At 44.1% G+C, this 24,220-nt stretch overlaps 1 protein-coding gene across 2 annotated transcripts in view; it reads right to left on the reverse strand.

The window, feature by feature from the left end:
* DENND5B (DENN domain containing 5B) overlaps positions 1–20,879 on the reverse strand; it is a 113,548-nt gene extending 92,669 nt beyond the window's left edge. The window contains exon 1 of one of the 2 annotated variants that reach the window (XM_027726588.2): positions 20,597–20,879. In XM_027726588.2, coding sequence (XP_027582389.2) covers positions 20,597–20,708 — 112 coding nt within the window. In that variant the 5' untranslated portion in view covers positions 20,709–20,879. The remainder of the gene's footprint in view (positions 1–20,596) is intronic. The other variant, XM_027726590.2, reaches the window with a different exon arrangement.
* Between the last annotated feature and the right edge of the window lie 3,341 nt (positions 20,880–24,220).

Genomic DNA, 24,220 nt, shown 5'->3' on the forward strand with positions numbered 1-24,220 from the left:
GTGTCACCAGACAGGCCAGTCACAACGAAGCCAAAAACTTCTCCCTGAAACTTGTCCTCAACATTTGCGACTCTCCTCTTCCCCCAGTCAGTGCTTTGCCAGTGCTGCAGTAACCATCACCACTGCTCTGAAATGGCTCAGTCCTCACTCACTGCTCCAATAGCAGGACAACTTTTGCAGCCTATTTCAGAAGCCACAACTATGTGGTGCCTTCAGTGCAGGGACCAAGAGGATGCAGCCCTGAAAACCACCACCACCTTGGCCGATGACATGCCACGTGCTTGGAAGCTTCAAAGGGAAAGAAAAAAAGACTGCTGTCAGCCATTAGTTGCCTCTAATACCACCGAACACTTTAGTGAACGTGGATGTAACTGAGCTCGTGCTTCCACAGCATAACCCAAGCTTTCTGGATAAGCTTGTGGAAATGACTCCACATCAGAGCCATATCACAAGAAAAATGTAAATGCTGTACCTATTTAAGAAATACTGTGATTTTGTCTGTCAGAGGTTTAACATCAGATCATCTTGTAGTACAAATATATATATACATATATATATGAATTAATCCCTACATGCCATCTATCTCAACAAATCCTCTTAGAGACATTTATCAAAAGGACTTCCATTTATGTCTTTTTACTTCTTACCTCATAGATTTTGAAATATGGATTTTATATTCAGAGTCCTAAGGAAGTTAAGAACATTATCTTGACTTATCGTGAGCATAGATACATATACAAGAAAAAAAAAAAAAAAAAGATTGATTTCTTTTTTCACATTTTCCCAACTTTCTGTTAGTGAACTGAGGGACAGAGTGAGGGAATGAGGTGTCAAAATTTCTACTGTTAACACAAATGAAAAGTTTGGGGAGATTTAGAGGCTCATTCCTGGTGGAATATTAGGATTTGTGGAATAATGAGGCTCTTTGACAAGCATTAGAATCGGTTGTCATGTGCCACCAAGGAAAACCCACTGCATGTTCTTCATCTGCAAGGGGTCTCAGCACCAAATGAGGTAGGTTTCTTTCCTCAGATCACTGACTGGACACCCCATGCAGAAAATTACTGTGGTTTTCCAATCTGGTGCACAAAAAAAAAACTCACAAGAAGCCCTTAAGTTTCCAGGGTTCTTTCTGAAGCTGTACCTGTTGGCCATCAAGGTAATTATTTCTCACTTGGGATGATCAGAAATCTCCACTGAATTCTTACCTAGTGAGCAGAAAACAGTCACAGAGTTGTGAGCCTGCAGAAGCTCAATTTTATAACAAACAGGGTTACTTGGGGTCCTTTCAGCTGTGACAGAAGAGAGCAACTTAATTTGCATATATATCTGTACACACACACACAGAATTCCCCATGATCTGGAGAAAGAACAGCCTCCACTACCCTCAGCTTCCCAGGCACTGTGCATCTTTGTTGTAAGGATTTTTGACAGTGTTGGAAAACTATCTGACTTTCAGCATCACCAAGTCATCACTTCCATTTGATAATCTTTTTTTGCCTTATAACCTAGAAAAACCATCAGGTCTATTACCAGTATTGCATATTTCTTAGGCCACAGACTTCTCCTTACCTACAAATTTCTGCCAGTTTGCTTTTCCAAACAGTAGTCTGTATTCCAGTTTTAGTGCGCATTTTAACCTCAAGCTTTGTATCTGGGCTATTTTAATGCAACTCATTAAATAAAAACAAAACTTAAAAGATAACCTTAAGTTGGGAAAAGGCTTGCATTCATTGCCTCCTATTCTTCACACACACAACCGCCCCAACACTATTCAATGCACTTGAGAGTCACTTCCTCTGGGTCCCACAGAAGCACACACCGTGGCCCTTAATCCAGGGCAGGAATCTCACACACCCAAAGAGGCACACCCATGACCACAGACAAACTACCTCACTCTTCCTCCTACATCACTCTTCCTCTGACTGCATTCAATTCCTCCTTTTTGTCAGAACTTCATACTAATCAACATTTTGGATAGCACAATCAGAAAGCTCTCATTCCAGGACTGGGAACACAAAACTCAGCAGAGATCCTGCCCATTCTCACAAGGAAGTTATATAGTCTTCTGTCTTGCTTGGCTGGTTGACACTTGGCTTGTTTCTCAGAGGCATCGCAAATACATTCAAATATTATATTTAAGTATACCTAAACAACTTGAGGTCTCTGTCTTTTTTACCTTCAGAACTTTGAAGAACTGGCATTTATCCTGAACTAAAGCAACATGCATTTGACAAGGTTATTAAAACCACCTTCCTGCTCGGGCTTGAGCCTGTGCCCTCCAACTTCCTTCTCCACCTCAATTTATCTTCCTCCAATTGAAATCACTGTTACAGCAGACGAGGTTTATCAGGTTTATCAAACAAAAACAGCAGCTCCTACATCCACAGCTCCAAATGAACTCAAATGAAAGGCATTCATTTGCACACCACTCCTCTCCTTCCTGATTAAAGTAACAACTAATTTGGTAGGATGTTAGTCCCCCACTATCCCACTAGACAGGCTGAAACCACTCAGAGCTGAACTGGTTCAGAAGCATCCAACTGTACATATAAATGACTGTAGCTTTCATAGTCAATGCTTTCATTGCCCTGTACAAATAACACATTTTTTCCAGTAGACTGCAGGAAAGCCAGAACATAAAGCTCCTTGGGATCTACAGTCAATGCCACATCAAGGACTAAAATTTAGGATTTAGACTCCTCTATTATAACCCTTATTCTTCCAGATACAATAATGCTTCTATATAATGGGATGTGAAAAGTCCTAGCTTCCTCTTGCAGCTCCCAAGTAATCTCAGCTTTCCTTCTCCACGGAGAAGGAATCAGATGCAGAAGGTATCAGATCAGACGCATTCTCCGGAGCGCAGCCTGTGCAGGCGCCCGCCCGGGCGGTGCCGAGTGCACACACAGACTTCCACAAGGAAGAAAATCCCTGTGGTGGTAACCCGTGCTGCCTGCGGTACACAACTCATTTCTGTGTGTTGGATATGTGCCAAATGTCCCAAATTGACTCAGGAGGAGGAAATGACCCACCACCACCACCAGGTCAAGAAGGCATTTCAGCGCTGACTTTCCAGTTCACACAGCTTTCGCTCAGCATTTTTCATCACTTCTCTGCAGCTTTGAATGCTGCTGAGTAGCAAAGGCAGGGGTTGAAACTGCTATGCCAGGGCTTGTTCCAGCTTGGCAAATTCAATTAAGTACAGCAGAAAAAGTTCTCCTCTGATAGAGCCAAAGATTCTTTGGCTAAACCAACTAAATCAAGTGCTATTTCTACAAATGATGATTCCACCACTCTTTCATTTTTTTATCTGCTCCTCTTAAGCTAATGGCTGCATTTCTGTGAAGCTTGTTGTGTTGCCCCATATTTTAGCGAAAAGAGAGTCAAGAGTCTCAGCTTTGAAAATTTAAAGTTGACTGCATGAAAATGATGGGCTTCCTCAAGCATAATTCCAAGGGTGCCACATAGGTGTTTGGACTTGACACCACGGCACTGCTGCACCTTAAAGGAGATAAGAAGTTTTTCTACTGCTTGAAAGGAGCTTAGAGGTAGCTGGATGGGCTGACTCCCAGCACATATATTTGATGGCTGAACTGTCATCACATGTCTCCAAAGAAAATCACTAACATCAGCTATCCCAAGCTGGCTAAATTATACGGCAGGATCTGACAAGCCATTGGCAAACTATTTAAATTCCACAAAGTGGCCAGCACTAGGAGCCCGTATCAATAGAGGCAGCCTATCAGTGTTTAGACTGCCTACTACGTACCAGCTCTCCTCTTTATGTAAGAGCTGGGTACACTCTCATTTAAATTAATCCCATTGGCCAGGAATGCTGCTTCCCTGGGCCTCAGGTATTTATCTGTAGTATATTCCAGCCTTCACAGGAAAATTTGGCAGAGGGGTAGGCTATCAGCTCCTGAGGCAAAAAGCTTGGTACAGAACCAGGCCACCACATCAAAGGCAGTCGTTTTATTCCTTTAATTCCCTCAAAAAAAGTTTCCTCTTTTCACAGCTGCCTGCACAGTAGAAAAGCCCTCCTTGCTCGAGCAGTGCTGGTTCAGGCACAGCACTGTGAGGAAAGCCAGGGCAGGGAATCAGAGCTGGTCATGCTTCTGGACAGCTGATGGCTTTGTCTCCATCTACCAAGCAGCAGGCAGGGCAGGCAAGGCAGCGAACCCCTTCTCCCATGCCAGCCCCCAGCACCAAGACACTTGCCAAGCCTGGGAGCAAATTTGGAGAAAAGGTAATTCCAGTAACAGCCAGAAACACAGCACTCAGGCAACGAGAACAAAGTCCCCAGGCAGCTTTGCCAGCTTTCTGCTCATCGCTGGCAAATGCTGGTTTGCAGGAGAGTGCTGGGATGCCTGGGATGTTTGCAGAGGCAGGACTTGGGCTGCTCTGTTTGGGGCCATTGCCACCACAGTCTTAATGTGACATTCAGCAGCAGCAAATTAACTCCTCTCAACAAGGGGAGTACTGCACTTCCAGCCCCATTTTCAGTGATGCTCATGTGTATCTGCACATCTGCACAGCTACTGCAGCCACACCAGTCACTCCCCTTAATAAAAGGGAAAAATGCACCATAAGAGCGTTAGGAAGCACTGCACACACACACACACCAGCTCCCAGTACTGCATCAGGAGAGTAACAGCCCAAATAAACGGGCAGGACTGGATGGCAAGCCAGGACGTCTTTATCAGTTCTCAGGGTCCTGTTCATCTCCAGCTGGAAAGAAGAAAACTGCAGAGGCTTTACTCGTTATTTTTGCTAAGTCCTGCAGCAGGATGTCTTCCTGCCCTCCAGACCTGGACTGCGCAGCTCTGTGCTTCCTCCAGCAGTTATACATAGAAACAATCCATTAACAGTCAGGTTAACGCACGGCACAAATAGATCATACTTGTCAGCATGTCTAAACCCTACAGGTCAGCTGGCCACTTTATTTAAGAGACTCTGCAGCAGGCTCATGGCAGGAAATCAGGACTTTCCAGTCTGGATTATAGGAGTAGAGTATGATCAACTAGTTTTTACCGCTGTTATTAAAACAGCACGGGATAAAATTTTGCAGAATCACAAAATCAACTAGGTGGGAAAAGACCTCTAAGATCATGGAGTCCAACGTATGACCTAACACCACCTTGGCAACTTCAGCACAAGTGAAAAAAAAAATCAAATGAAAGCTGAACATTATTTCTTCTCCAATCTGTGTCTTGTATGCTTATGTAGCAGAATAAAGGCAAACAACCTGAATGTGGCCAGATGTTGCATTTCAGAGAGCTTGGGTGGGGGCTGGAGAAAAGAATAGGACCCACTCTGGGGATAAGTACATGCATTCTAAAATACAATTATTTTAGAAGACATCAACACATCACTAATGTTATTTGTATGTTCATCTTGCCTGGGGGAGATCCTGCTATTAATAAACTGTGCTTAGTTTTGAAATTAAAAGCTCAAATACAAAGGCTCAGCAGCTCTCAAGAAAAAGACCCCCAACTTTTTCAGCATGCAAGCTGCATCCCTTCTCTATAAAAACTTGCTTTTAGAAACAGATGGCAGCCTGCAAGACCTACAAATCCTTTGTCTGGAGTGGCAAACTAGGCCCTATTGCCCATCAAAGTCAACCGTCACATTGTGAAGCACTGACCCTAACAAATCCATTATGTTTCTTTCTACCACAATGCTAAACCAGACAAAATGAGTCAGACTTAATAGGAAAGGGTGAGGGATTTTAAATCCCTTTACCCCCATCCTCACAAAAATAATGACAAAGGGGAGAGTCTGTGTCGACCCTTCACCACCAAGCCCTGCCGCGAGGGCTGCCTGTTTGGGCCAGGCTGCCCGAAGGAGGATGGATTTGGGGTTGAAGCATTTCTGTGGCGCTGTGGAATGGCTTTGAAATCAGCACACTATGTCAGTCAAAAGCGAATATCCTGAGCAGGAAAGAAAGGCCCTTATGCTGGCTGAATAATTAGGTCTGATGTGCTTTGTAGCTTCTCGGCCCTCCCTTCCCAGTTCTGCTGAAGTGCTGTGCAGATACACAATACAGAGATGGGAAAAGCTCTTCACAGGTACTGCAGGGAAGAGAATATAACGTTTTTTCTCCTCTGTCAGCTGAATACAGAAAATGTAAAAAAAATAGGAGCTCATATCAAAGGACTGCTGCCTTCAGTCAAGGGAAAAAACAACAGAGAAGCCTGCTGAGGTGATGACGGACGAGGCAGTGGTGTGGAAAAGACCAAAAAGCCTTTTCCCTGCTATGGGTATTTGGTGCATCTTGACACACAAAAGGAAACACCCATCACTGGTACTGTCAGCAGACACCTCCCAGCAAGGAATACTTTTATCAAAGAAAAAAAAATCTCTCTCAGTAACAGTGGGTCCAGTTTATGAACAATCCAACTGCTTTCATCTTGCATATCTAAAACCAAGATACAACAAAAGAGTCAAAGTCCTCAGAGCAACAGTTTGGTTGGATTCTTCACACTCTCAGAGAAATTGCTTCCCACCCCACTCCTTTACTGGTTTTCTTCAGCATAGAACAATCTCTCAAGGACATGGCAACAACGACGCTGAAATTCAAAGCACTGAGATCAAACACACGAAGCTGACGCTCATTACGGCTAAATTATGTCACCTATCTGAAGGCTCAAGCTTATTATTTAAGACAATACAACAGTCATTAATCACAGCCATTGTATATTGCTCCAAAGGCGTCTAGAAAGCTAAAGAATACAACAGAGATTTATTATACTACGGTGCCAGATTTAATTACATGGTTTTCTCCTCAGCATCTTGCCACTTGTAGTTCACCACCTGTTTGCACCAGAGGACCAGAAATAAAGAAATGCTGGCCCTTGAGGCCAGGCACGCAAGAGAGGGCTTGTGCTGTGCTGTTCTATGGCTGTTGTAGCACAAGACCAATGGGCCAAGAGAACAGACCATTTTGGGGGAAGCTGGTAAGCAAATCACCTGTGTAAGGCTATTGTTTTTCTTGTGAAGTTTTACACTTCCAGTTCCTTTTCACATATATTTACACGCAGAAGAAGTACACTGTTGAGCCCGTGGGCAAGGAGAAACAGCTCACCGTCTTTTTCCTAGAGCTGCAACGCAAAGATTCGTGCCCTCACCACCACAACAAGGTATTTAAGCAGTATGTCTGTCTGCTGGCAGCCTTCTGAGTTTGCATTTTCTTCTATAAATATTTAATGTAGAAGAACTGTTCATGTTACCCACTTTGCCCGAAGTGTTTTGACAGCCATGCTCACCACATGACAATGATGCTCTATTTAACACTGCAGCTGCAGACAGGAGGATTTGGTTTCAGTTTTACACAATATTGCGAAACTGATGACCTCCTACAAAATAAACCAGATAATACCTTTTTAAGGAGTATAATTTAAATGTATTAGCAAGACAATTGTCACTAAGCCACTGCAAGAAAGAAAAACACGAATTTAATTCCTGAGTGAAAAGTTTGCTTAAATTTAGCTGCAATTTTTTTTTTTATTAAACATATTTGGATAGCGAAAATAGAAGACAATCTAGCCTGTAAAAGCTAAGTAACCTCCTGAAATGGTTTCTCTTAAACCTAGAACAATTTCCAAACTTTCTGAACCACAAATTATCGACAGCCTCAGAGACCTCTACAGACTTTTGCCAACTAATTAATTGAATATGCTCAAAAGACAGCAACAGCTTAGTGAACCGCTTGGCTGGACCCAAGGTTTGATCCCAACCTCTCTCTAACATACAAAGACTCAGCATGGTCTGGCAGCAACTAACCAAGAGTCAGTCTTCCACATCTGATGCTCACAACATTTTTCAGAGAGAGAAAGTTCAGGGAAACAAAAAAGGACATAAATAACCTGGCTGGTCAGACCCACACAAAGAGCTCTGGTACTGTCAGTGATGTGGAAAGGCACTTTTAATACTCTCACTTCAATGTAGAATCAGTTAAGCACTGTTTGGGAAACGATATAGAGGTAACTTAAGAAAGAGAAACTGAGTCACCAATGTTTATCCTTTCCGATGTCCCTCCCAGCTCCCAAGAGTAGTCTCGGTTACCCAGGGGCTCATTAATTCATTCATCTATTACAAGCTTGCTGGAAGCATGGAGGGATGCCACTTTGGTATGAGCAGATTAATCAAGCATAGATTGCCAACTTTCCACTGCAAGGCAATGCCATCTCCTTCTAAGCCATTTCTGCGGGCAGATCCAGCTGAATATTGTAATTTACTTCCAAGACAACTCATAAATGCAAAGTGATTAGCCAGCCCTTGCAGCACCTTTTACTGGAGTTACTCAAAATTTAATGCACTTAATACAGTTTTATGACTCCTTATGCATCATTATCACTTTAATACATCTGAATACAGATCTTGGTTCTTACCAATATTATCAGAAAGGTCAGAATAGCATTTTAAATAAAATAAAGCATAAGGATAAGCCAGTTTGGTTTTAAATGTGGGAAGGGGGAAGAAAGATAAAAGAAAGTAAAGAAGCCTCTTCCCCACCATATTCCGCTGCTGTATCTCCCATTCAGTGCATTTTCAAACAATACAGAAGCATTTTTTCAGAGACACATCTCTGGGTGCAATAGCACCAACACAGCTGAGCTCCTACATCCTTTCATTGAGCTCGAGGAAGGACTTGGACCCTGCAAACAACCATCTCAGAATTGCTATTTATTGCCAAACGTAGCTTTGCTCCCATTGCCTGTTACCACATTGTAGGAGCTGAGACTGAGCAAGAAAGACTAAGCGCGATGGCATTAACACACTGTACGGTTTCACAGGCACCGGTGAATAGCACTAGGAATTATGCGACAGGATGCCAGGACAGAAATCATGGTCCTCTCACCTGGAGCTCCTTTTGCTCACACAAGCCTGTGAGCTCCGATCTTTCTTCCTTCCCCCTCAGCACCACGAGTTACCTCCATTCCCAAACCCACCAGATGGGCAGAAGGCAACGCACGCTCTGCTCGGATCCCAGCTCTGAGGCTGCCAATTAGCCTGCCGGGATACCCACGTGGAGGGGGCCTCTCTTCCTTTAGAAAGTGCTGTTGCTTTTCCAGCAGCCTTTGTATTATTGGAAGGTTAATTAGGATCTCTGCTCTAGCTGCAGGGACTTCACCAAAAAACATACCCTATCTTTTCCATTTTCATCTCTGACAAAATTAAATTGACCTGTGGGCTCAGAAGGTAGTAGATAAGGATACAGTTTGGTTTGGGGGCTCGTTTTTTTGACTTTTTTTAATAAAAAGGAAACAAGTCTAGTGCGATCATGTTATCAAATCACACGACCTGAGTTTTGAGTGTGATAACACTACACTATTAACAACACAGATGGTCTCCTGCTGACCGTCAGCTTCCCTTTTGAGTTATTCAGTGCACCACAAGCAACCCTGGGTCACAGTCAGAAGTCATAGTCATGAAGAGCTGACAAAACATTAACTAATAACCAAAACCTAACACAGATTTTGAATTGCAAATATCTTTCAGATCGTTACCACCATCAAATATGGGCTATATCTCGGACATGCAATGTGATAGTTGCTCTGAGCAATTCACTCTCCGCATTGGGACAGACCTAAGTCTGTGCCTTTTCTCCCTGGTTCCTGGAGAGACGCCTCTCCCAGCGCTAGCACAGACCTGCAGGCGAGGAGCATGAATACATCCAGGCCCCCGAGACGAGATGTTTTCCCATTCTTATTCCCGCCGAAAGCACAAGAGCTGAACTAATCGGGTCCCCGAGCTCCTGGGTCACAGCCAGGGCACCCGCGCCAGGGACCTCAGCTCTTTCTCACCTGCTGACAGGGACAAAGCAGGGCTGAGGGGTCCCAGCTCATTAAGGCAGAGTTTTCATGGGAAGTTCAGTCCACATTAAGCTGGAGGGACTTTTTTGGGAAGGTTGTTTTTTTTAAGTGCGTTAGACTGAGCAATTTGCAACAGGGCTCTTTCTTTCCCCACTCAACTCACCACCCTATGGGCAGCTCCAAGTAGAAAGAAAACAAAGACGCGGGCATAGAAACAACTAAATTATTACCCAGAACTGTTGTTGTGCAAGTTAACATCTCCCATCACCATTCCCCTTTTGCTAAGTGCAACATCAGATCACAGCTACAGCTGCCTCACCCTATGCAGATGTTCATATTGACACAGCAAAAAAATTATTACTTAATAGCATTCCTTACACTGTGATTCTTCAACTCTTAGTCACTCTCCAATTTGAGATAGAAACGCTAGACTACACATTCCTGCTTGAATTAAGAGTCAAACAACATCTGCTATTCACACTCACTAAGGCCAGAAAGAGTTAACGTATTTGCAAATGCCAGTAAGATAAACCTGTCTTGAATAGCACCATCTTGGGAAAAGGCTAAACACCTAATCCATCCATGCTGAATAGCTGCTATCCTGATTTTCAGAGATATAAATATTCTACCTTAATAGATTTATAGCAATAGGCATTATAGACAAATGCTGACAACGCAAAAGGGGTGCACTAGAGACACTGTAGTACTGTTCTTCCTGGCCTTGATATTCTTGCAGTGTTTACAAGGTAGAATGTACAGCAGAATACACCCTTCACACCTTTGTGACAGAGCACACATCCACCAACAGTCACTTTACAAAACACCTGGCAGTTTTTAAGCATTTAATCTTCACATCTTCACAAAATTTTAAGGGATCCGGTGTTTGTGGTGTTTTGTTGGTTTTGTTTGGATGTTTTTGGTTTGTGTTGATATTTTTTAAATAAAAAGCAGGGATTCTTCCCCAAATACTTGGTGTTGGGTATTTTCAAAGAGTTATACTGTAAGAATAAACAAAGTGAGAAAGCACAAAATCTACATTACAAAGAGTCCTATTCCAGAAACAGTGTAGCAGCACTTCATCTCTCCCATACCAGCCATCATCACAGCCGAAAAGTCTGTGTTAAGAGAGCTGTTGTTTTGTTTTTAAGCATAAAATTGTTCTTATTTTAAATTCATGTCACAGTATGGCACAGCATAAAACAAACAAGAATATCAAGTGGGAATACTGATGGAGAAATAGTATTCTGTGAGTAACTAACTCATCAGCAAATCCTCCCCTCCCTCAACAAAACAAAACAGAAAAAAAAAAGCCAAATATTTGCTCAATTGCATATTGCATTCTTTGCTCAAATACTTCATAACTTGAACTTAGAAAAACAAATCTTGATTCTCTTTCCTGAGTACCTCATGAGAAACCAGAGGGCCCAGCAGAAGGCATTAACACCACCTGACTGGATTAACCTCAGCAGCAACTTGAAGAAAAAGGCAGGAGAGGTGGGCTACTGAATCAGTGATTTGGACCCTCCAGACAGCATCCAGGTCAGTGAGAACACAGGCTGCAGAAGCCATCAGACATGTGAAATCAGTGTAATTGGACGATGACAGCAGCATCCCCTCTCAGCAGCCTCCAGCTGCATCCCAAACATTGGTCAGTCCAAAGCAGACTGCTTGGCCCACTTGATCAATATTTCATTGAGGAATCACCAGTTAAGTGAGCGCTTGGTTTCATCGTTTCATTACAAAGAGCTCAGCCCTCTTGTCTTTCAGTCACAGGAGACTCGAAACACCTCTGACACTTGGGCAGCCTCGTGTGAGGAGCATCCGTGGTGATACGTGATTTTTCCCTTGTAACTATAGTTACTGCTAACACAGGTAACACGGCATCACATCGCGTGCCAGCGCACGCCAGCCCGTTTGTACATGGAAATAGCTATGCATGGAAATGAGCAGAGGCTTATATAGATGCTAAGGGGAAAATGCAAATTTATACAAATAATTTCAGTCATCCGTGAAAAGCAGCAGCCACTACACACCCATGACAGTTGAGCTTTGCTTTTTTTTTTTTTAATCCTATCATTGTTTACACAGAATGGTGTTTCAGATTAAGCCCCCTTACCCTTCCACATGTTAGTCCTTAACATGACAAGAGAATACCAAGAAGGGGGTGGACAGAGAATTCTCCCCGCTTTCACGTTGTGCAACTTACCACTCACACAGTTTCAAAGCACGATTTGACTCCATTTGATACAAAGCTTGGTGTTGTTTTTGGCTTTTTTAATTGTTAGATTAAAAGATCCCAGAATTATTATTGCAATTAGATGAATAAAGTGACTGCAAAGCAAAGTCAAATTCATGCTCCAAGGAGGAGGGGGGTGCTCTCACTCTCCAAGACTGACATATTTAAACATTGCCTCAACACAAAACAAAAACTGCTGACATTTTTGCATGAAATTGTGAAGGTTGTTCTCCAGCAAGAGAACAAGTTTTCTTTGCAGACCACGAAAAAACAGACCCATCCCCCCCATATTATATTCTACTAAGAGTTAATTTTTATACTGTCACTTGGAGCACTAAGATCACTAAGATCTAGCAAAGTCCTTCAAAACAACTCAGACTATATATTAGCAAGAGAATATTCTTTCCATGTCACTCTTTAAATATCTGTTTGGATGTTCTGATGTTATTTTTCATGGATTGGGTGGGTAGATGGAGGTAGAAGCTAAACCTCACACCTCAAAAGAGCATGGCTTACTTCATGTTTTCAGCCAGGCACCATCACCAAGCCTAGGACACCCTAATGAAAGAACTCTTGGATAAGCTACAATGATCAGACTGCTAATTAAAGTTCTTTGACTCCAAGCAAGAAGCACAAACGGAGTTGGCTTCTTCCAGCCATGCCAGTATCTGACACCTCAGTAGTCTGCCACACATCAGCCATCTCCATAGTATGTTTCTTTTACTATGATGACCCATCACCATCTTTTCCCTAATTACTTTTTGAGATTATCAATATGACTAACATGATCAAAACACCACAGCGAAGGTCTACTGTTTCCTGACCAAATTTGTTTTTCCTCAATGCAACTTTTCCTATCATACATACTTTTGCTATTTTCTGGTCAAGAGATAGATAATGAAAAAAAAAAAGAAAAAAATTCTAGGTTATTTACACTCATGAACTTTATGTAGGTTCACATATTTTGACTACAACAATTCCTCTCCATACACACAAGAGGTGGCTGAACAAGCTACCTGTCATCTTCTTCCCACGTATATAAGTGGTGTATATGATCTCAAGTAGCGCCAGGCAAACACCATAGCATTAACTACATCAAAGTGCATGCACTGTTTGTTTGGTTTTTTTTTCCTCCTTCATTCACATTTCTCCTTGACTCCAGCCCTGACTGCAACAGACCAGCAACTGCAGTGGGGAGCAGTGTGCCAGCCACGTATCCAGCATCAGCCCACGCAGAGGCTTTGCGGGCTGTACACTTGCCAGTATGTTTCAGGGACAAGCTGGCATTAAGGACAACTTGATTAGTCCCTGACAAGCGGGTGAAAGAAGGCAGGCAGGAGAGGCCTCCTGACACCCTTGTTCTGCTGGCTTACTTGCAGCCCTGCCCCTCCCAAAGCAGCTCGTTTTGGAGTTATTCCTGTGTCAAGCTCTGCACTGGCACAGGAGAGCTGTGGGCAGGGTGTCAGGGCACTGGCACAGCTCCTGCAGCACTGGGAAATGGCTCTGGAGAGGACACGGGAAAACAGCTGAGCAGAGAAATCAATACTGGAGTCACGCACTGCCCTGAGCAATTTGACATATTTATGATTATTGCTCTTCCAATCTCAGAGGGGTGTGTATTGCCTTCCCCCAGATGCCACCATCCCCCAGCACCCTGAGGACCAGGGCAGAGATGGACATCAACACAGGAGTCTCTCCGCTGGCAACAGGGACCCTTCACATAAGGCTCAAAATCACCATCTCCGTACCCTCCCTACCAACACCCAGCCGTGGTGAGGCCTGATCTGGCACGGCTGGGCTCTCCAGGACGTGCACACCTTTGCCTTTCAGAGCTCTTTGCCCGAGGCAGGTGGCTGCAGTCCCGGGGACCCCGTCCCTCCCCAGCCACCGCACCACTAAGCTGCCAGGATGGGGCCAGCACTGACTTCAGGCTGACGTGCAGGAACAAGATTAGGGTTGGATTTAGGTCGTTCTTATAAAGGACAGCAGCTCAGCCATTCTGCCCGCCAGCGCTTTGATTACTACTGCAGTTTACACTATGTGAAGGAAAAAGGCTACCTACTGCAATGTTAACAGAGCAGGTGCTAGGATTGTCACTGAAAAAACCCTTCACATACACTATCACACCTTCCTCATCTCTGCTACTGCAACAGCCACTGGCAGCAAAACAGCCTCTGAGCATGCAAGAGGCTTTAGTCCTTCTAAGTGGAAATTAAAACATCAGCTTATCTGGCAAACAAAGTACAAGAAATTCTCTTTGGTTTAGCATTAGTGAGCCAGTGCTATTGATAGGAATAATGATGTTTTTCCAATCCAATCAATATCTTATTTTCAAAGGAATACAGTATAAAAACCTTAGATGAAGGTAAATGTATAACAGAATAGTCACACCACGGCTGGGGGAGCATTTAAATCCAGTGTTTCTCTGGCATATATAAAGATAGAGAATGAAAGTACTATTACTAAAATATAAGAATACACCACAGCCATTAGCAATTTCAGAAATAGTCTGTAATCCAAGTGAGCAAGAAAGTTACTCCTTATTAAAGGTTATTGTAACTGGAGATCATAGTTGTCAATAATATTGACAATTCTTTATAAAAAGCACTGTTTCCTTTGGCTATAGTTCCTCTGGCTGAAGAAATCCTCCCACAGGAGCTAAATCTTCAATGTATAATTCAGACATTTTTTTTAAATAAAATAAAAATCTTTGTGGTATTACAATGGAATTCTGGTTTCCCCCAGTAGCAAAAAAACAAAAACAAAAACAAAAACAAAACAAAACAAAAAACCAAAAAAGAAAAATAAAACCAAAACAAAATTAAGAATAAACCATTACAGCAACTATCCATGCCACCACCTTTAAAGACGTAGAAGAGAGCAGAAACATATTTCTATTTCAGCATCAAGTCAAGGTTGTCCAGAAGCAGCAATTATCTCCATACTCCTTTAACTAGAAAAGTAACACTTTGTGTATGTAGAATAAGATTTGGTTTCACATGAACAAAATATTAACCCAGTTTAGATTTTTATCAAACAGGTTTTCTAAATATATACTATTATTATGACAATTCACAGAAAAATGACAGTTACTTCAATAATGCAGCTACTCCATCCATCCCTGATCCACAAGACTTATTTTTTCCAGAAGTCAGAAGACTTAGTGCTGTCTTTGAGCATCACTTCTTAAGAGGGGCTGGAGAAATGCTTGAATTCTATCACTCCAACTAGCCTCCCAATGACCAGAAATCCTAAACAATCTATGTCAACTGCTTCTGAGGAGCAAGTCGAGTTTTGTTAAGTTCTACAGCATAAGCCATCTCTGCCTCCACTTGTACCACTCTTGTCCACATCCAGGCTACTTAACCCAGACAATCCTTCCAAAAATGCTTTGTGCAAATCTGGACTGTACTTAAAAATGAAAAGCAAAACTCCCGCAGCCTGCTTTTTCTTTCTGTCAGCTGAGTAAGTCATTAAGAGGAATCACAACTGTTCAGATATTCCTCGGTAAAGGGAGATTTCTCAGTCTATTTCCAGTGAACTAGGAGCAAACCCAATTGCCTATTTTCAGAAAAGCCATGCACACAATACGTTGTATCGCTGTAGTAGTGCCACCAAGTTTTCTGGCAGAGCACTTCGTGCACTGACTTGGCACGAAGGAAGCACGATGGAGAATGGTGCAGGATGTGGGGAGACTCTGCAATGAGCAAGCACGCGGGTGCCAGGCACACACAAGGACAGAAAAGTCTCTTAGCTTTCTAAATTTAAGAGCCTACTAGATAAGAAAGTCAGCCAGACTACAATATGCCTTGTTTGGATTTTAACATTTCACTGGGGGGAAATTAGTTACCAATATCTGGATATTTGTAGGGAAACAGCATGAGGTAGAAGTAGTGTTTATTTTCTCTGAGACATTCAGCAGTTCCAATGAGCATGAACAGTAAGCACTCTCAGCTTTGCTGATCATAAAAAAAAAAATAAATTTGATCTTAAAAGTAGAGTAATGAAGCTCTCTACAGTTTTAAAGTATACATTGAATGGGACAATGAGACAGTGAATCTTTATGCAATGGCCAAAACCAGACAGTGTAAAATACGTTTGCTAGACAAGATACAATAACTACAATGTCTCCTCACCGCAACCATAGTCTTGAGGTAATATTTTACAGTTCATGTGTGGAAAAAAAGCTATAAAACTTTTCATATCACACAGCAAGAGGGCTACCACAACTCCACCAGTAAGACACAGAAAGCAGCATCCAATACGGCCCTTCAGGCCCCAGTTCCCGAGGTGGCTTCTGACACCTTTTCTTCCTCCAAACTGCTCCACCAACAGCACCCTCAATGAAGCGCAGACTAGTCCTTCCACTGTGGAACAAAACACTCATCCCTAATTCTATGCTTTCCTCCAGAGCACTAAGTTACTTCCCCAATAAAAGACATTTAATTTTATTTTTAATTGAGTCACGCGTATTGTGGATTTTTCTAAATTGTAGTTTGTGACACACTAATGAAATACTACAAAATTTAACTTGCTCTCAAAGCAAAAGGCGAAGGCCGCTACAGCTAGAATAATTTTGTGCCTTGCACACACTCTTATAAAGTTTATACAGTATGACAAAATATTTGATAGAAACAATTTAATGAATAATTAGGTCTTTTTGTTAAATGCAATGTTAAATATTTACTTTAATGGATTCATTTAAGCGCCTAAAATTCCAAGGTTGATAGTCTCAAAATGGCTTTACTTGGGAACAGATAGGCAAGTAGAGGAAAGTGAACTGAAATTTATTTTCCATCAGCCCTGAGCATGAGAGAAAAGCTCCCTTCATTCTATTTTAGTGGAGTTCAACAGGGCACTGAAACCAATACTGAAATTTTCACGCTTTTCAAGGTATTTCACATCAAATACCCTGCTTTTTTTTATGACCTCTCCAACTATTAAGTGCCAAAAAATCCTTAGTTAGTTTCCTTTCCTCCTACAACTCCCTAGAAATTGGTGTGTTTTTCCCCTTCATCCTTGACCGAGAGCTTTGTGACAGTGCCACAAGTGTTTTGACAACATCATATCAATATGCAGCTTCACTGAGTGCTTGGATACACTACCAAGCTGAGCAATAGGTAAACAGCTTTTAACTTCTCAAATTAATTCACTTAAAAACCCCAAATCAGCCATATGAAAAGCCAGCTGCGGAGCAAGTTGTTAAAAAAACTAGGAAAATCTGTACAAGAAAACATCAGACATGCAAAAGAAAAAAAATAATCTAAGCAAAATGAACCATCTGCTTGGTGGAAAAGTCTCATCTACCAAACTTATTTTAAGCACTGAGCATCCAGTGGAACAAGAAGTATAAAGCAAGTTACTCTTCCTTAAAAGCACGTCAAAACCTTACACAACTTTAAAACCTTGATTTTATTTCATTTTTCTGGACAGACCTATCAACAACTCTACAAGACAAATTAAAAAGGTAGTTCTTTGCCCTGCCTTCAAGAGTATCATTGAAACATTTCACTTCATGTCTGATGCAGCTGATGAGGATTTTTGGTGGGGTTTTTTTTGTTTGTTTTAACTGCAGAGAGTTTTTATAGAAAATGATTTTTGGCTTGAGCCATCAGGCAAGGAAAGCCTCCCCGCAGGGGTGAGTCCTGGGCTGTCCTCGGCAAAGAGAGGGCACAGGTCAGGGAGCTCCCAGATGACACCAGAGGTGAGTCACCAGCAGCTCCACGACACACTGTGTGTTCCAGGGAGCTGCCTGTGTCTCAGATGATCACCAAGTCCATCTGAAAGCAGAAAATCCCTCGAGGATTTTGTAACTTCTGCTTCTCTGTTCACAGGAGAGGCCCTGGGGCCTCCAGGGTGGCAGAAGAGCTCCTCTTGTCTCTTCTCATGCTCCTTTGCTCAGCCCCAACGCAGCTCCACTCAGTCAAACGTGGGCTGAGCAAGGCCCTTTGTGTACACTGGCTGCTAAGGGATTCACAGGTTTGGAGATAAGCAGGTTCTTGATGACTTTTTTTTTTGCTAAACTGGGGATGATCTGTGCAGCAGCTTAAGTCACAGCCACTTTTCACTGATGCCGTGACTTACCTCAACAAGCTCTTTAAGCACAGGGATAGCAAGATAACAAGCTACATAACTCAAAACTGAAAGAACAAAGAACAGCATCATTTCTTTCTACCAAACATTTTAAGAACATTTTTAGAAAGAATAGCCTTCGTCTGTGGGTTTCCTGTGATACAATAGACTTTCTGTTCCCTCAAGCTTCTTTCTCCCTACCCATTCCTGCAATGAATTCAATCCTAGTAGCTTGGTGTTTGAAACCTGTAACACAGATTTGTAGGTGGGTTCTCACTACTGCCCGCCTACAGTGGCATTAGTACTCCCCAGGCTTTAACAGAAATGTTTTCTCAGCTATATCTCAAACCAGAGTTATTTTTTTCACGGCTGCATTATATTTGTGGCTCCCAGCACTCCCTGTTCCTCCCCAGCATTTCCCACTGCTGAGCTCCCAGCTGATAGCAGAAAGCTCTTGTCACGAGTCCCTAAAAATACAACATTGCTCAGTGGCAATATTAAGTCCCATCATATTTCTGTTACTCCACTTCTTCCTCTATCATATCCCAACCCCCCCTAGGTATTAAGAATGCCTCCCAAAGTGGCATTTCCAAAAATGTTTGTACGCACAAACCATCCTGATGGACCTTGCCACTTACAAAGACATTGCTTTAAAAACAACTACTTTTGGTAATTTCTCTTTGAAATCATTCATAGCTGCATTAGATTGTATAAATGGATATATCCTAGATGTGCCAAAATGTCTTTCTCTTACTGAAAAATTAAGAAGGAGATGCCTTTTGCTTTGTGTTGCTGGAGCAGTTCAGCTAAACCTACTGAATGACCATGAAAGATGAGCCCCGTAGTCGAGGCACTACACTGCATGAACCCACCGCGCCCAGGCTGTCCTTGAGCAGCGCTCCCCAAGAACACATCTGTCTATCTCACTGGGGAATGGTGCAAAAAAATCAGCAAAAGACCAGTTTGAGGGTCTGGGTACTCATCAGGGAAGGCACAGCCTGCCAGCCAACATGGCTTTAAAAATAGTTTCTTTTTGGATAGAAGAGTTAGAGATGATTCAAACTTTACGTAGCTGAAACCCCAATAGGTCATATCATGCAAATCAAACCCTGTACACCATCAGCTGGGAGATGGTGACGAGCCAAGAGTTTTCTACTAAAAGCAGCGAAACTGAAAACATACAACTGCAGTCACTAGAACATGTAAAAAACTCCCAAAACAGAGATTAAAGCACATTTGGCTAATGCTTCAGCTTGAAGATCCTGGGGTTACCTCCAGTGTTTGCTCACTGCAAAGGGTAGAGATTTAGATAAAGTGCATTAAGATAAACCTCCTTGGAAAGTCAGGTATGTGCATCCACCCCTTTTACAGGTGACAAAAACATGAACTTCAACCAGTGTACATTGATCAGTGATGTAGATCATCAAGTCTTTGTCTTGCACAACCTGACAGCAACGTACTTCCTGATGCAATAGCTGCAGAGACCTCACCAGGCTCCCACAGCCAGGATCCCATGGCCAGGCAGAGGTGCTCGCTGTGACAGTACAGCTGCCTCCAATTTGAGCCGGGCACAGCTCAATCGACTGCAGTGCAAACGCACAGGAATGGTCAAACACAGGCACCTGAGCACCTCCAAATTCGTAAGATCATGAGGAAACGTTTAGCTTCCATGCAATTAAGCCCTGTTATTAAGCCTGAAGTCAATCGAATTTTATATGTAGAAACCTGACTTAGTTTCTTTTACATAAACAAAAGTGACATTGAGGAAGAACTGCTGCCTTATGCCAACATAATCGGCTCATATACAGTCATGAACCCACCAAAAATAAACGTTTTAGAAAACGTGTTAGATCCTATAGCACTAATTTTGTTCTCTGATTCCGTAACAATTTTGGGGTGGTGGGGGATGGAAGGATGCAGGAGGACTATTTCTGAACAGACGTAAAATGTGAATAAACCGGCATAATAAAGATGCGATTCCATTAATTTATTCAGTTCTTCCTAGATCCCTCCCCCTCCTTTCCAGTGCAGATAGAGAAGAAAATGCATCTGCCCCGATAGAAAGCTCGGTCATTCGGCTCCCTCCAATTCCATAACCCTCGGTACCCTTCTCCCGTCAGTCGCACCCTGACGGCCGCGGCTGGGCCGAGGGCGGGCGAAGGCTGCGTGTCCCCCGCCACCACCGGGGACCGGGGCCAGCGGCGGGTCGGCGGAGCCCGGCCTGCGGGGGAGGGCGCGTCCCGGCGGGAGCTGCCCTCGGGGGGGATGCTCCGCCAGCCCCGCCGGGAGAATGCTTTATCCTTCAAAGTCGCGCCCTCCCCGCGGCTCCCACCGCCGCGGCGACCCTCTCCTCCCCTCGCCCCCCTCCCTCCTCGGGGGGCGCAGACATTTTGAAGCCGCGCATCCCCAAAGCCCGGCGGAGCCGCGGCCGTGCGGGCGCGGGCGGAGGCCTCCCGGAGGCGGCGCTCACCTGCCAGCTCGTCGGGCTCCAGCCCGCTCTCCGCGTCGATGCCGCACAGCACGAAGTAGTGGGCGAAGCGGCAGGGCGCCGCGCCGGGCCCGGGGGCGCCGCTCCCGCTCATCCCGCCGGTTCCCGGCGGCGGCTCCCGGCGGCAGCAGCGCGGCTCGGGCCGGTCACGGCGCGCCGCCCCCCATCCCCGGCGGGGCCGCGCAGGCGGGCGGGCACCGAGCGGCAGCGGCTCCGGCGGGCGGGCACCGGCGGCCCCGCTGTCAGCTGAGCGGGGCGGGGACGGGCGGGAGGCGCCGCACTGCCGGACCGCCCCCGCGGGGCATTTAAACCCTGCGCGGCCTCCCCCCCGCCCCGCGCCTTAGCCGGGCATTCCCGGCGCGTGGGGTGCGGGAGAGCCCCCGGCGGCTTTGCCGCGCTTTTTATCCGCAATCCTCGGGATACGCGATTAAAGCTTAATCTTCCTTCCTCCATCCCCCACCCCACCCCGGGTGTGAGCGGGGGAGGTTGGCTTTATTTAAATAAAAAAGGAGACGGTGTCACTTCCTATCGGGAATGTCTTTGCCCCCCCCAGGAGGGAGCTCCCGGAGCTCTGCTGCCGGAATTGGCCGAGCCCCGCCCGGCGCTCCGGCTGCGCTGAGCGCTTCCTGCGGGAATCCTGCCGGGGGAAACGGCTGCTGCTTCTCCCCATCCGAACGTCGAAGCAACAACCACCGCCCGCAGCGGTTGGCTTTTTGTGCGTGCTCCATCCCCGCTCCCAGATGGATGTCGCCCGTATCACGTTAATTTGTAGGACGGAGAGCTATTTCTTCGCTACCCGCGCTCCCTTTCACAGCAAAACCCTAAAATGTCGCTTAGTTCCCAGTTCATTTAAGATTTACTAGCCATTCTGCCGGGTCCAGGAAGAAATCAGCGTTATTTTACCTGCATTGCTAAAGTCCCTCTTTTTAGGATCACGCGATGCCAAAGTACTTGCAGCTCTGTCCGGGAGCGGCACCTATTTTTAAAGGGTCAGAGATGATTCTTTTGAAGTTCTAAGATTTTCTTCTCCAAAGGGATGAGATCCATGCATATGTCAGATGATTCTGACATTTGTATATCGTAAGGAAGTTGTTGGCAGAATTCAATATGCGCTTTCATCTTTTTCTGTTTCATCTGTTTACTAGTCTTGGTCCATGCTGTCTGTAATAATCTCATCCTTTGCTTACTGTGGACTCCTATGACCCCTTTCATTTAACTCCTATCAGAGTGAATCACATCTCTTCCTTTTATGATTTACAATTGTCCTTGTTCAACAAATGCCTTTGATAAGGAAATGCCTACAAGGAACCTGTTATTTCATCCAGTATGTATCATTTTATGGAGGTACATGGAGTAACTATTCCTCCCTAGAGGTCACCTGGGTCAGCATCTCTCTCTCTTCATCCCTTCAAATTAACAAGTTTTATGCTCTTTTACTTCTCAGCTTCCTGTAGTGTTCTACTGACAGCAGACAAGAACTAAACAATTTTCTCACGTTCCAATTTAAAAAAAAAGTAGAAGAAGATGGGTCCTCTATCACAATCACCAATTCTTGTTGTTGCAGCACAACCTGAACCTTGCTAGATCCACAGAGAAATTTTCCAGGAGACAAGTCATTGTCTCGACTTTGCACCGTGAGCTACATTGTTTTATTTAGTTTGGTTTGTTTATTAACTCTTATGTATTTGCTTATTCAGCTGTAAGTCAGATGATAAGAGCTTGACAAGTCAGTCTCTGACTCTCATTCAAACCCAATTGCTCTTACTGTGGAGAAGTACCTTCTTGTTCTGTTGTTGTAGGCTGGTTTTTCTGAGGCCCAATGGCATGGGTGTCTCCAGGCAGTCTGAGACAGAGGCTTCACCAGCCTCTCTGAAGAATGTATGAGTTAAGACTGCTTCTAAGATTAACCCAAAATTCAATACAATGGTTCTGACCTTTTAACTTTAAGTAGCAGGTAGTTCTAGGTTGCTTTGGTTTAGGTGCCTTCTATACAGGACAGTATTTTTGCTTGAATAAAGTTCAGTGCACAGACACCTGTGCACTCACCTGTATCTCAATAAAATCAATAGTATGTACAGCATTAAACAAGAGGATAAAGCACAACACATGGGATTGGAGGTATAAAATCTAATAAACTCACTGTGAGGTTGAGCTCCCACTCCTCTATGGAGAGGTCCCGCAGACACTCTTATGGGAATGTTGGGGGGAAATGATTTCTTCTTCTAAGACAACTGATCTTCTGGGCACAAATGTCATCCTAATGAGACCACTCAGGTCTGCTAAGTAGTACCAGCAGACCCAGCGGTGCCTGGGCTCTAGTGAGTTGTGTTATGTCCCTGGATTTTTTTCATCTAAACCCTTCCATCTAACTTGTTCCAGTCTTTCCCTCCAAGCTGGTCTAGCTTTAGATACTACATGCTGCCTTTGGGTAGCTCTTCTTCCCTCTCATGGGGTTTTTTCTCCTCATCCTGGCTCTCATCCCAAGGAATCAGTGGCTTTTTTTAGATTTTAGCAGGGAAATTAGGCTTGAAAGTTAACTCACTGGACAGCAACTGCAATTATAATAAAACTTTTCCAAGCTCAACTGCAGGATTTTAGTTACATCAAGTTACATTTCTTCCTGCCCAATGCCAATACTTTCCTTCATTCCAGGAGGTGAACTGGATACCCATTTACAGCTGTTTTTTCATTTGTCTTCTTTCACTCTCCAGATACACCCATGTCACCACAAAGTGGACAGAAACCCAACCGAGCCCATTGTAAGCCACTTTCCCCTTGTATCTGGGTTTAAACAACTGCTCCCAGGAAAAGTAGCAGAGGTGTCTGCTTTGGCTGGAGCGAGCCTGCCCAGCAGAGCAGAGGTGGCTGAGTTGTGTTGCATGCAGCACCCAGGAACACCTTGTGCCCACCCAAGTTCTGTTGTGCCATGAAGTTTTCCCACATCAGGTGTGCAAACAGAATGCAACAGCACCTCTCTCTCAATGTCAGTTTGATTCAGGTTTCCCTCTCCTTAACCTCTCAGTGAGTCTTTGTTCCTCAGAACCTGTGTAGTTTAAATTGGGTCAAACACTAACAAGCCTGTCAGCCCCCCCTGCCCTTAAGATCTGCCATAAAAGATCCGACTACAGGCCTGTCAAGGTCTTTGTCCTACTTCTGCAAGGAAGCCAATGCTCAGTGCTTCAGAGAGGTGAAAAAAGCCTGCTATCTAAAGGTTACGTCCCCTCTCCTTGCTGTGACACTGTTGCTTCCCTTTTTATTTTCTTCAGCATTCTTCAATGAATTGGAAATCATGCTGCTGGTGACGGGTTGCTCACTCTTCCACACAGCTCTACAACTCCCTGTAGAAGATCTTTCACAAGCTGCCAAGACACATCGATTTTTTCCATTGAAAGCCTCTCTTGTTTTGCTCTAGTATCTATGGGGTCATGAGATCCTGTAAGGTGGAAGGAAGGAAAACCACTAAGATGCAATATAAATGTTTGTAATGCTCAGAACATTTTGACTTTTGGCTGACTTTCAGTTGAGCAGTTCACAGTGCTGTCAGCTACTTCACAAGGAGCTGGGTATGATTAGTCATCTCAGAGAAATGGGATAAGGAGGGGTTAA

This window comes from Pipra filicauda, unplaced genomic scaffold (genome assembly GCF_003945595.2).
Source record: "Pipra filicauda isolate LSUMZ 115617 unplaced genomic scaffold, ASM394559v2 scaffold2_size9829703_pilon, whole genome shotgun sequence".
In the NCBI taxonomy this organism is placed as follows: Eukaryota; Metazoa; Chordata; class Aves; order Passeriformes; family Pipridae; genus Pipra; species Pipra filicauda.